Raw genomic sequence first — 12484 nt, forward strand, 5'->3', positions numbered from 1 at the left:
TAGGGATGAGAGAGTTACTAATTCCATATCTTTCGGGGATGGAATGCTTGCTTAATGTAGCGTGTTTTTCCAACAATAAAAGATCAGAGCTGCCCTGTGAAGCCCACGTAAAGATTTATTGCTGTTTTACTGTTCGGTGCATTAGTGTGTGTTATAAAGGTTTGCCCTTGAAAGTAGGAAACAAAATAATGCCTTATTTGGTCATTGATTGCAGTTGTAAATATTTAAGTTGAAAAAGTCGCACTTTGCAGCTGCTTGTGACGTTTGGAGGAGAAAGCACCAAATACAGTAGGGTAAGAAAGGAAAAGAAATTACCCTAAATGTAGGGCTTTTTATGTCGCCTTCCTCTTACAAGAGTCAGTCTTATATAGGGCTCTTCATCAAGTGTACGCTGACTTGGCTTCAGTAATTCCTACAGCCGTGGTGCACACAGGCCATTTTCTGGGCACAGTGCAAATTGTCTCCAAATTGTGGAGGTTTTCTCTGTGTTGCTTGTGTGGACGTTGCAAGAAAATTAAATGACCTTCAAGCAGATACAAACATTTAAAAAGAAAAAAAGGCTATTCTTGCATGAATAAGTAGAGATTGGTGGAGATTCCATGCTGTTTGAGTGAGCATTTGGGAAGAAGTGTGTCTCAAATCATTTCCTTTGTGAAATGCCAAGGTGAACGCATACAGAAATTATCCCAGAGGTATTCCTCAACTTAATGCTGGAATGCAATTTGAAAAGACAGAATTGAGAGGGATTAGTTTAAGGTAGGGTTGGTCAGAAAGTAGATTGGGATCTACTAGTAGACCCATGCAGGATTTGCAGAAGGTGGTGAAGGTTTTCTCGTTCCTGGTTGTTTAGCAACGGAAATAACAAAACTACTTTTCCTACCTAAATTTGGCTGGTGAAATGAAAAAAGCTAACAGGAATGGAATTCTGAAGGCAAGTACTGTGAGCTTACTTCAGTCCTGTTAGTGAAAGCAAACTCTTCGCCTGAGAACACACACAAGAGATATCCTATTTTATTAATTCTACCTGTATCTGTTTTGCACCTAGCTCTGTCTTGGGGTTCTAGTGAAAAACAAAGTACTGTAGATCTGACAAGCCCAAAGTCTTCCCACCCCTAGTTATGGCTGTAGTTTATGAGTCTCTTCAGTGGAATGTTTCCTACAGAAATATAGAGTCATACCTCTTGTTACATTTGCTTCAGGTTACATTTTTTCAGGTTGCGTCCTGCAGTGACTCGGAAGTACCGGAAAGGGTTACTTCCGGGTTTCACCACTCGCGCATGCGCAGACGTGCAAAATGACGTCATGTGCATGCACAGAAGCTGCGAATCGTGCGCATGCACAGACACGAGTTGCGTTCCTTTCAGGTTGCGAACGGGGCTCCAGAACGGATCCCGTTCGCAACCAGAGGTACCACTGTACAGTGGTACCTCTAGATACGAATGGGATCCGTTCCGGAGCCCCGTTCACATCTAGAATTAAATGTAACTAGCGACGGTGTGTCTGCGCACACGTGCGTTGCTTTTTGCCACTTCTGCACATGCGCATGACGTCATTCTGAGCACATGCGCAAGCGGTGAAACCCGGAAGTAACGCGCTCCGTTACTTCCGGGTTGCCGAGGAGCGCAACTTGAACGCGCTCAACTCGAAGCGTATTCAACCTGAGGTATGACTGTACTTAAATATACATTTATTTATATTTTTACAATAAATGAATACAGAGAATGAAACATTGAAGGTACTGAACTGCGTGGCCACACCTGTATCTCATGAATATTGATGGAGATGGCAAAATAAATCTAGCTGTACTTGGTACATGCCAAAACTTGCCAAAGTGACCGTGGCTGATAAGGTGGTACTAGTGTTTTGAGATACTAGTTGGGATTTTGAAAAGTGTTCTTTTTTGTCTTTTTCTACATGTGCATATCCGAAGAACCCAGAGTCGAAAGATCAGATCCCCAAAATGATTAAAATATTAAGTGGTGAAATGGCCATTGAGTTACACCTGCAGTTCTTAATACGAAACAACAACACAGACCTCATGATTCTAAAAAACACAAAGGTAAGGCCTATATATGATTTGTGTGGGCTTGCTTCATCAAGCGCTGGGAGATCATTTTGGATTCGAGGCTGAAAAATGCATCTTGACATTTCGATAGCATTACGTTACCAGCTAGCTATTTAATACAGTATAAGGAGTGGTGTCCAGCTCAGTGTTACTTAGAGTAGACCCAATGAAATTAATGAACATGGCAAAGTTAGGCCTGTTAATTCCAACAGGTGTACAGGAATACAACCCATGAAGGAAATGTGCCTCTGTGTTCTGCACTGTGGGTTCTGAGCAGAATGATACTGAGAATATTTAAATTAATAAAGACTTGAGCAAAAGGCCTTTTGCCGCCTCTCCTGGTATGTCCCACGGAGGACCTTACGGTCTTCAAATAAAAACATCTTGGAGGTCCTGGGCCACAGGGAGGTTAGGCTGGCCTCAACCAGAGCCAGGGCTTTTTCAGCCGTGGCCCTGATCTGGTGGAACGCTCTGTCCCAAGAGACTAGGGCCCTGTGGGACTTGACATCTTTCCTCAGGGCCTGCAAGACAGAGCTGTTCCACCAGGCCTTTGGTCAGGGCACAGTCTGACCCCCTCTCTCCTTCTGTAATCCTCACAGAACTGTAGCCCAGTGGTTGCCATTAATTTGATTCAGATTTTTGAATGAACTGATTTTAGAATGTATTTCAATTAATTGATTGTGATTTTATGTAAACTGTGTTACTTTTACTGTTGTTAGCCGCTCTGAGCCTGGCTTCGGCTGGGGAGGGCGGGATATAAATAATTTATTATTATTATTATTAAAAACTAATTTACTTCAAAATTCCAAAGAATATTTGCATATTAGCAAAATGTGGTATGAGAGCATAGAACAGAGAGAAAAACACAAAAGAGGTAATTGTAATATGCAAAAGGAGATTTCTTTAAAAAGTTCTACCCCAAATGAGCTGTCCCAGCAGAGAAGAGAAGAAGCTAAGATGCAATAGCTGCAAGGAGGGTTCTTGATCCAAGAGTAAAGGGGTTCTAGTGGGGGAACTGAGGACTCCAATGAAGTCATTCCCTTAGTGCAAGGATCTCTTGTTTCCTCCCCTCTTAGACCCTCCCCAACTCTGCTCTAAAAGGTTGGAGGAAACCCATAACTGATTTTTGTGGGGTGGGGGCACGTGCAGCAGAAAGTCTAGTTCCACTGCGCAGCCCGAAGTCCTTCTGCGAACGTAAATACAGTGGTGCCCCGCAAGACGAATGCCTCGCAAGACGGAAAACCCGCTAGACGAAAGGGTTTTCCGTTTTGGAGGTGCTTCGCAAAATGAATTTCCTATGGGCTTGCTTCGCAAGACGAAAATGTCTTGCGAGTTCCTGCAGGGTTTTTTCCCTCCCCCCCCCTTTTTCCCAAGCCGCTAAGCCGCTTATCAGCTGATCCGCTAAGCCGCTTATCAGCTGATCGCTAAGCCGCTTAACAGCTGAGCCGCTAAGCCGCTTATCAGCTGATCCGCTAAGCCGCTAATAGCGCTAAGCCGCTAATGGGCTTACTTCGCAAGACGAAAAAACCGCAAGACGAAGAGACTCGCGGAACGGACTCTTTTCGTCTTGCGAGGCACCACTGTACAGTACTTTGTTGGATAACATCTTTAAGTTCTTACACGAATTCTCTCCGTTTATACTATTCCTGCTGGGCTAGTATGTGACAGTTAACAAGGGAACCAAATTCAGCATTTTTTAACAATGGACATTAGCAGATTATATTCAGCCTTGAATCAACCTCCCTGAAGTTTTAGGCTGTGGCCTATTGTCCATCAGTAGAGGAGGGAGGTACTGTTTTATACCCTTCAGACTGCGCTTATTATCCTTTAATCTGTCTGTGCATGTATATCCTTCAGCCTTTCCTCGTGAGATTTGTCTTGTATTTTTTTTAAAAAAAAAAGCTTAGTTCAGAAGTTTTCAGACAAGTCAACAAATTTCTGGCAGCATACTGTCAGAAATACTGATCATATTTGCTTTACAACATGGATTTTGTGATCTGAACAGTCAGAAACAGAAAAGGGAAAAGGAAAGTTACCATGTTAGGACCTGAGCGCACTTCTACGCATGAGGTTTTTCTATACAGTATACTCGTGTTCCTCTTTGCTTGGCGGTGACTTTTCTGTTTTGCCTCTCCAGGACGCCGTGCGGAACTCTGTCTGTCACACAGCAACAGTCATAGCAAACTCCTTTATGCATTGTGGAACAACCAGTGACCAGTTCCTTAGGTAAAAGCCTTTAGCGGAGCAGCATAACACCTCTTGGGGGCATAAATTAATCTGCTACGGTTGCAGGAGAGCAGTCTTTCTCAATCCTTTTCTACAAATGGCATAGGATACTGTTGAGAGTGTGCTTTTGCATGTGGAGGATCTTGGCTGGAAGGCCTGGGACGGACGGTTTTTTAGAGGCCTGTGGCAAGTCAAGAGTCAATCAGGCTTTTCCAGCAGCTTGGAAGAGTGGTCTGACTTGACCTAAGGCCATTTCTTGGGTTCATATATCGGTGCACTGAGCCATCAGCAAGAATTTTGCAACTACTTCTATTGTCCCACTATTTAGGTTTTGTTCAGGGAAGTTTGTGTGCAATTTCACAAATGCAAAATAAGGTGCCATTTCTGAAAGTCTGGGATTTATCTATTTATTCAGATTTTCTAGGTTTGAGAATGTTCAAATAGCGCCATCAAAGGGCCCTAATATTTAGGCCTGAGAACTTTTGGATGGTGTTCAGCTTATTGTCATTCCCTCATATAATGATCTCCTCTTCCAGTGTGCATTGATTTAGCCACTGGAGAGTCAGAGATGGATCCTTGTTGAGCTAGGAAGGACCCTTTGCCCTAGCCAGAGCTCCCTCTTAGAGCTGTGCCAACCTCACATGTGGTTTTTTTAATGCAGTGTAACTCTGACGCTTTGTTTAGGGCAGGAAAACAATAAAAAGAAATACAGTGCTCCTGTCTTGTGCAGATTGACCAAATGGTTGAAAATGAGCACCTTGGAATAATATTCCGAACTGTGCAATTTACTTCGTGTCCAGCAATTTTGTTTCCTTTATGGTGAAAGTTTTGGTCTCGGAATACAAAGATTTCTGGCTGCAGATGTTGCTAGCTTTGAGTCGAACTAGACCAGAGCAGACAAAGTGAAACAAGCAGTCAACTTCTAAACACACTCTATTCCTGTGATATGAAAGTTTGAACACTTCTGAGACTAAGACCAATTCCCAATATTTCTCTCTGCAGAGATAATTTGGAGTGGCTTGCCAGGGCTACCAACTGGGCAAAGTTCACTGCTACAGCCAGCCTCGGTGTCATACATAAGGTAATACTAAAATGTATCACAGTGTTTTTGATAACATTTGAGGTGTTGGTGGGCTTGTCATCTTCAGGATATATTGAGGCCCTCGTGTTTATATTGCAGATTCTGACCCAGCTTTTAGACAGAGGTGGCATGTGTCCTCCTGTTGCCGGTTTATGTTACACAACTATCAGCAACATTAAACTTTTAGACATAAGAATTTTAAATTTTGCTTTCATTGAGCTACTGTATTTACAAGTGCAGTCTTCTCTTACTGGCCTATATTTTACTGTGGACACAAAATAAACTCAGTGCATGTTCCTTACTGTGTGTGTGTGTGTGTGTGTGTGTGTGTGTGTGTACTACATGTGCATTCAAAAAGGGATGCAAAAACTGCTTGTCCATCACTGGGTGCATGCAAGATGCATGTGCCTGCTAAGTTCATAGTATTGAATCCATACTAAATTAGTTCAGCTTAGTTCCAATTGGGAGAAAATGGCTGCAGAAGATGGACACCCCCCCCCCCCCCGGGCTGACGCATCAAAGCTTTTCATAGTTCTCTTTTTTCTTGTGAATTTACAGGGTCATGAGAAGGAAGCTCTTCAGTTAATGGCAACGTATCTGCCGAAAGACACGTCCCCAGGGTCTGCCTATCAGGAAGGTGGTGGGCTTTATGCCCTGGGACTCATCCATGCCAATCATGGTGGTGACATCATAGACTATTTGCTGAACCAGCTGAAGAATGCCAGCAATGATGTAAGTATTGTCTCCTGTGAATCACCTGCATAAGTGAATGAGTGCCTTAGTGATAGCATGTGGGTCGCTGGACTTCTCAACACTTAGCCCACGATTACGTTAGCTGCTCCAGAAGTATTATTGAAGTGTAGCATATAAAGGCCATAAATAAAAAAGGTGCAAGCAAAATGTAGTTGGCTCTCATGAAGAATCAATAATGTGTTTCTTTTTCAAATGCTGAAAATTACATCACAGTGAAGGAAGGAAGATACAGTCATACCTCGGGTTACAGACGCTTCAGGCTGCCGAAACCCGGAAGTACTGGAACGGGTTACTTCCGGGTTTTGGTGGTTGCACATGTGCAGAATAATAATAATAATAATAATAATAATAATAATAATAATAATAATAATAAATTTTATTTATATCCCGCCCTCCCCAGCCGAAGCCGGGCTCAGGGCGGCTAACAACAATAAAACAGTACAAAAGTACAGCATAAACAACATTCTAAAATCATTCATTATAAAATTAATTAATTCAAGCCACTGGCAACCATTGGGCCAGAGCTCCGTGAAGATTGCCGAGGGAGGGAGTCAGGCTGTGCCCTGGCCAAAGGCCTGGTGGAACAGCTCTGTCTTGCAGGCCCTGCGGAAAGATGTCAAGTCCCGCAGGGCCCTGGTCTCTTGTGACAGAGTGTTCCACCAGATCGGAGCCACAGCCGAGAAGCGCCGAATCGCAACCCGTGCATGTGCAGACGTGGGTTGCGAACGCTGTGGGTTGCGAACGTGCATCCCACATGGATCACGTTTGCAACCTGAGCATCCACTGTAATGGAAATGTAATTTTGCATAGAGTTGGAAGGGACCCACAGGTCATCGAGTCAAACCCCCTGCAATGCAGAATGACTAGAAAAATGACTACCAAGAGTTGAAAGTGGAATGAGTTCATGGGGTTATCTGTCTCACTTCCAGAGTGAGGACTGTGTTCTGATCTTTCTAGCCCTCCTGAGAAGTTTTAAGTAGAGTCACAGAGAGAAAGGAAACATCTCTCTTACTTTTATTGCAGATTGTCCGCCATGGGGGCAGCCTGGGACTTGGTTTGGCTGCCATGGGGACTGCCCGCCAGGATGTCTACGACCTTCTCAAAACTAACCTGTACCAAGATGATGCTGTGACAGGTAAGCAACTGCCGTGGACACAGTTGTGTGTCTTAAACCTACTCCTCCCACTGCAGGCCAACCCATCATCCTGTGTACTCTATTCAGGATGGCAGGCGGAAGCAGTGGTGAAGTCCTGTTGTGCTCCTGTCTTTAGTTTCTCCCTTTTCCCCCTAAAGGTGAAGCAGCTGGGCTGGCTCTTGGGCTGGTGATGCTTGGGTCTAAAAATGCGCAGGCGATTGAGGACATGGTGGGGTATGCCCAAGAAACCCAGCATGAGAAGATCTTGCGGGGCCTGGCAGTTGGCATTGCTTTGGTGATGTATGGCAGAATGGAGGAGGCAGATGCCCTCATCGAGAGCCTCTGCAGAGATAAGGTGAGTGTAGCTCTTCCTGGAAAACCACCCATTCCGCTTCAGCCTTTTTATTCAGGGTATCTTAATAATACTTGCCTTTTAGCACTTTAGGGTGTTTGTGTAAAATAGTCCACCTTCTAACCAACGACCTGCCTCCCAAGACAGGAATCGGGTAAAAATTAATACATAATGAACTGGAATAAATGCCATTTTTTATGGCAGAGGTTCTTCAAAGCCCCATGTTATTATAGGATGCTTGATTAAGGTTGAAGTATAGTGTCTTGCCAAAGTTTATCTACTGACTTAATTAGCCACCAGCAAGCTTTCAGGCTCGCTCTATCAACAATTAAATGAAAAAAGCTGCTAAATATGGAACGGATTAATTTTGGAAGATCTCTTGGCTGTTGATTGAGACGTAAAGCACGTAGTGTTCTTCAGCCTTCTAAGCTGGGGTGGGCAGACGTGAGATTTGTGAAGTCTACTTTGTTTTTACTAGAAACCTGAGTCAGAAATCCTTGCTGATCTACTTGAAATTAGTCAGACACCTGTCTTCTGCCTGCCTCTGATCTAAAGCAGCATCACACAGAGCAGTACAGACAATATACAGTTTTTAGCTTTGATTAGCATAAAAGCCTTAAGCTCTTCATACTATAGTTCTTGAGTATTTATTTAGTGTAAGTGTGTTCTAGATGCTCAGAACCCAGAAGCAAATAAAAAGACTGCAATGACTGTTTGGGGACGCTCCTTTGCTCAAGAATCTGAATAGTGACTGGAGTCTTCAGCTGATTGGTTTTCTACTAGTAGTTTGGTCAACTTTTGATAAATTTAAGATTTGCTGGTCATGCATCATATATCAACTGGAATTTAGGTTTTTCCTGTAAGTCCTAAGTTGCAGTTTTAATGGAAAATCAGTGTTGGTATTTTTAAAAGAAGCCACTTTCCAACTCGGTAATGGGTCACACCACAACTTTTTAAAAATAAAGTTGGAAAGTGAGCTCATAGGAAGCTGTCAGTCTGGTGGTTCATCTAGCTCAGGAATTCAGAGTCTTTCTCCTTTGATTCCACCCCCCGGTATGTAACAGTTTAAATGTTAAAGTGCTCTACCTCTTCCAGGATCCGATCCTCCGCCGTTCAGGGATGTATACTGTTGCAATGGCTTACTGTGGCTCAGGAAACAACAAGGCAATCAGACGTCTGTTGCATGTTGCTGTAAGTATAGCTGGCTCTGGAGCAGACTGTACTTTGAATGGGTCTACTTTGAGAATAACTGAGCCTCTTGGGCTTGCCGATCAGAAGGTCGGCGGTTCGAATCCTCGTGACAGGGTGAGCTCCCGTTGCTCTGTCCCAGCTCCTGCCAACCTAGCAGTTCGAAAGCATGCCAGTGCAAGTAGATAAATAGGTACAGCTGTGGTGGGAAGGTAAACAGCGTTTCCGTGCACTCTGGCTTCCGCCACGGTGTTCCGTTACGCCAGAAGCAGTTTAGTCATGCTGACCACATGACCCAGAAAGCTGTCTAGACAAATGCCGTCTCCCTCGTCCTGAAAGCGAGATGAGCGCCACAACCCATAGTCGCCTTTGACTGGACTTAACCTGTCATGGGTCCTTTACCTTTTACCTATTCCAGCAGAAGAATGTCATGGTCTAATTGTACCAGTCATTTGATGGCTGTGGTCCATTTTAAATCCATCTGCACATCTCTGGAAAAAAATGCATTAGTATCTTCTAGATATTTCTGTATATTTCTGTACGCTTTAGGTATTTTGCCCTGACTTTTTGCTGTTTTTCCCCCTTTTTATTAGGTGAGTGATGTCAATGATGATGTGAGACGTGCAGCTGTTGAATCACTGGGTTTCATTTTGTTCAGGTACAGTTTCTGTTTCCATCCGTTCTGCGGTCTGCAGTAGGATTTATCTGAAGTTCTAGGAATTCCCTTATACTCCACTTGCTGCGCACTAACTTGGTCTCAGCTGAGCGCTTGCAGAATAGCAATTTGTGGAATGCTTAATGCTGTGTTAGAATGAGAGATAAAGAATCTCCTTAAGAAGAAGAATGAGAGATAAAGAATCTCCTTAATGGGCTGAGGCTTTGAAGCTGCCATAGAACGTTGGGTGTGGATGGTGGCTTTGTTTGCTGGATGCGTGTGGCAGAAAGTGCTGCTCCTCAGTAAAAATCAAGGTAGTTGCCAGTTGAGGGCTAACAAGCTGAAACTTAATCTGGATAAAACAGAAGTACTGTACTCCATTTGGAAGGCCTGCTAATCTGGAAGGAGGTTTAGATCTGTCTGGATGGGATCACTCTTCCCCTGAAAGGCCAGATACGCAGTCTGAGAGCACTTCTGGGTTCTCTCCTGCCTGTGGAGGCACAGATGACATTACTAGGAGGGCCAGTTTGACAGCTGGGACCCTAACTAGAGAAGGAAGAGTCTGGCACAGTGGTGCAAGACATGGTTTTGTCCAGGTTAGATTATTTCAGTGTGCCCTCCATGGGGTCACCCTAAAAGGCTGTTCAGGAACAGCAACTGGTACAGAACACAGTTGCTTGTGAGAGCTGGTGCTCAGGTCATTTCATGTACACTGTGTCACTTTCATTTGGCTGCATGTTCATTTCTGAGCCCAATTCAAGGTGCCAACTTGGGTCTTTAAAGTCCTAGATGGGTTGGGACTACCTACACTTGCCTGATCCTGTCTGAGCCTTGAGATAAGTGCCCTTGCCACTGAACGCTTTTAGGCTGGCAGGTCCTCAGTGGTTGTCCCACACCTTTGGAATCGCTTCAAACATGTATGGCCTCATCCCTGCTGGGTTTTATTAAACAAAAATTCTGAAATTTATTCAAGTCTGCGTTTGTCTGAATTGTGCAACTGTCCGTGTGTGTTTTGTAGTAGTATTTTCCCATGCTTGAGCCTTGTAGGTCACCTTGTGAGGGCAGTGTGATGTGAAAGATGAGCTTTAAAAATCTTTTAAATGAATAAACAAATGAAATTTATTAAATATCTTGGGGCTTCCAGAGCAGATTGCCTTCAGCCCAATAAAGAAGGCATATGGATAAGTGTGAAGCTCTCGGAAGAGACGAATGAATATATTAAGTTCAGCCTTTGTTTAGTGGCGCTGGAGAGGGTTGGATGGAGGTGCTTTTCTGAGAGGCATATGAGACTTGTCTCTGCACTTTCAGTATAACTCTTGTTGAAACTTTCCACTAGGAGTTGCCAAAAGTGGAATTAAGTGCGTGAAGTCCTGTTAAGAGGACATAATATCAATGAAGTGTCTGGGAAGTATCAGATCAAGGATGGATAATATTCAAGCCAGGAATGTTAGTTAACGTTTAAGAAAAATAAATTGCAGTCATTCTTGAGGATGTGGATGTCGGCTTACTAAGTAACTCTTGTACAGTGACTCAGTGTTTCAAGAGAGAGAAGTGTTTCCAAATATTCTTGAATTAAACTGCAATGTACATTTTATTTAATTTGAATTTCTATAACTCCCACTAACCTGGGGTGGCTAACAGCGTTTAAACAATTCTTTGTAGGATCAAGAAGGAAACTTAGTTTAGTTGCAGAGTACATATATTTGTGTGCAGAAGATCTTAATTTTTATTGTATACGCATTGCTGTGCACCACCCTGATATTTCATGAGATGGTGGCATATAAATACTTTAGTAAATAAAATAAAGACCCGAGGTTCAGCCCCTGGGATTGAAAAAAGGGCCAAGTCTCAAATGACGGGAAGGCCCTCTGTCTGAGACTCTGGGAAGCAGCTCCCAGCTGGAGTAGGAAATACTGGCCTAGCATAAATTGATTGATTCTTGGGTTCAGAAGATGGAATTTGGTTTTGATGCTTTCATTAGTTCACAAATTTTAACTCCCCCACCTCTCTGTTGTACTAATGGTAGATTATAAAACTGGACAGTAGGAATTTTCAGAGTCCAATCCACAGCTCTTTCAGGTTAGGCCAGAGGTTTTCAAAGAGTACGGCATGTCACACTGACGTAGCAGGAGACAATGGCAAGTACAGCCGGAAGATTCAAGGACAATCAATATTATATTTTGGTAATGCTTCCTGTTCTTATGTTTTATATTTTCTGGATGTCTCTTGATCATATTATGAAATTGAGCTCTTTATAAATCAATAAAAAAAAACCTGGTGTGGCACGAGCAAATTTTTATTCTGAGAGTGTGGCCCAGAGAAAAAAGTTTGAGAACAGCTGCGTTAGACAGGGCCCTGGGTAATGTTCATCTGCACTGCTAACAATGACAGCCAATTCTGTCTTCCGTTTGCATTGAATCCAGAATCTGTGCAGAAGGTTTAAAAGTAAGTTCAGCAAACAGAGGCTGCAATCGGCTGCCCCCTAGACTTTATACTACCTGACAACCCTAAAGGCTGATGTTTTCACCTTATTCCTTCATGGGCTGCAGCTCACACAGCTTTGGAGAATCAGTCCCAGTTCCTGCTCAAAAGGGGAGCTCACATTCCTAATAGTTTTTCTGCAGCATGTACTCCACCAAACCCCGCTTTAATGGGAGAAGTCCTGCTCCCCATTCCACCTACCTAAGATATAAAGTTTTCTGGTGTCTGTGGTAGGGTTGCCTTGGTAGTAGCACCCTAGTTGAGGAACGATCTCTCTGAAGAAGGCCACCAGATCCCTGTTCTTCCTTTGAAATATTGAGGTTTAACAGTACGGTTTCATTTTTCCTTTGCGTGTTTTATTGATAGCCCCTTCTGGATTTCCTTTGGAAAGGAAGAGGAGGCCCAAGATAAGTGCAGCCCTAAACAAATCTGTCATCTGGTCGGTTCTGAGAGACGGGGCCATCATTTGTAGCTGTGTGTCATCCTGCAGCCATAAATGTGTCCTGCCCACCCCTTTCCCCCCTTTTCCCCAGAAAGTGCCACGTATA

The 12484-nt window shown here is 43.5% G+C and overlaps 1 protein-coding gene across 1 annotated transcript in view; it reads left to right on the forward strand.

Moving 5' to 3' along the window:
• Nucleotides 1-12484, forward strand: part of PSMD1 (proteasome 26S subunit, non-ATPase 1) — an 89194-nt gene that overhangs the window by 10547 nt on the left and 66163 nt on the right. Inside the window, exons 9-16 of the mRNA XM_028731931.2 lie at nt 1931-2059; nt 4203-4291; nt 5294-5372; nt 5931-6104; nt 7149-7260; nt 7419-7615; nt 8708-8803; nt 9394-9458. Coding sequence (XP_028587764.1) covers nt 1931-2059; nt 4203-4291; nt 5294-5372; nt 5931-6104; nt 7149-7260; nt 7419-7615; nt 8708-8803; nt 9394-9458 — 941 coding nt within the window. The remainder of the gene's footprint in view (nt 1-1930; nt 2060-4202; nt 4292-5293; nt 5373-5930; nt 6105-7148; nt 7261-7418; nt 7616-8707; nt 8804-9393; nt 9459-12484) is intronic.

Source organism: Podarcis muralis, chromosome 6 (assembly GCF_964188315.1).
Source record: "Podarcis muralis chromosome 6, rPodMur119.hap1.1, whole genome shotgun sequence".
Classification (NCBI taxonomy): domain Eukaryota; kingdom Metazoa; phylum Chordata; class Lepidosauria; order Squamata; family Lacertidae; genus Podarcis; species Podarcis muralis.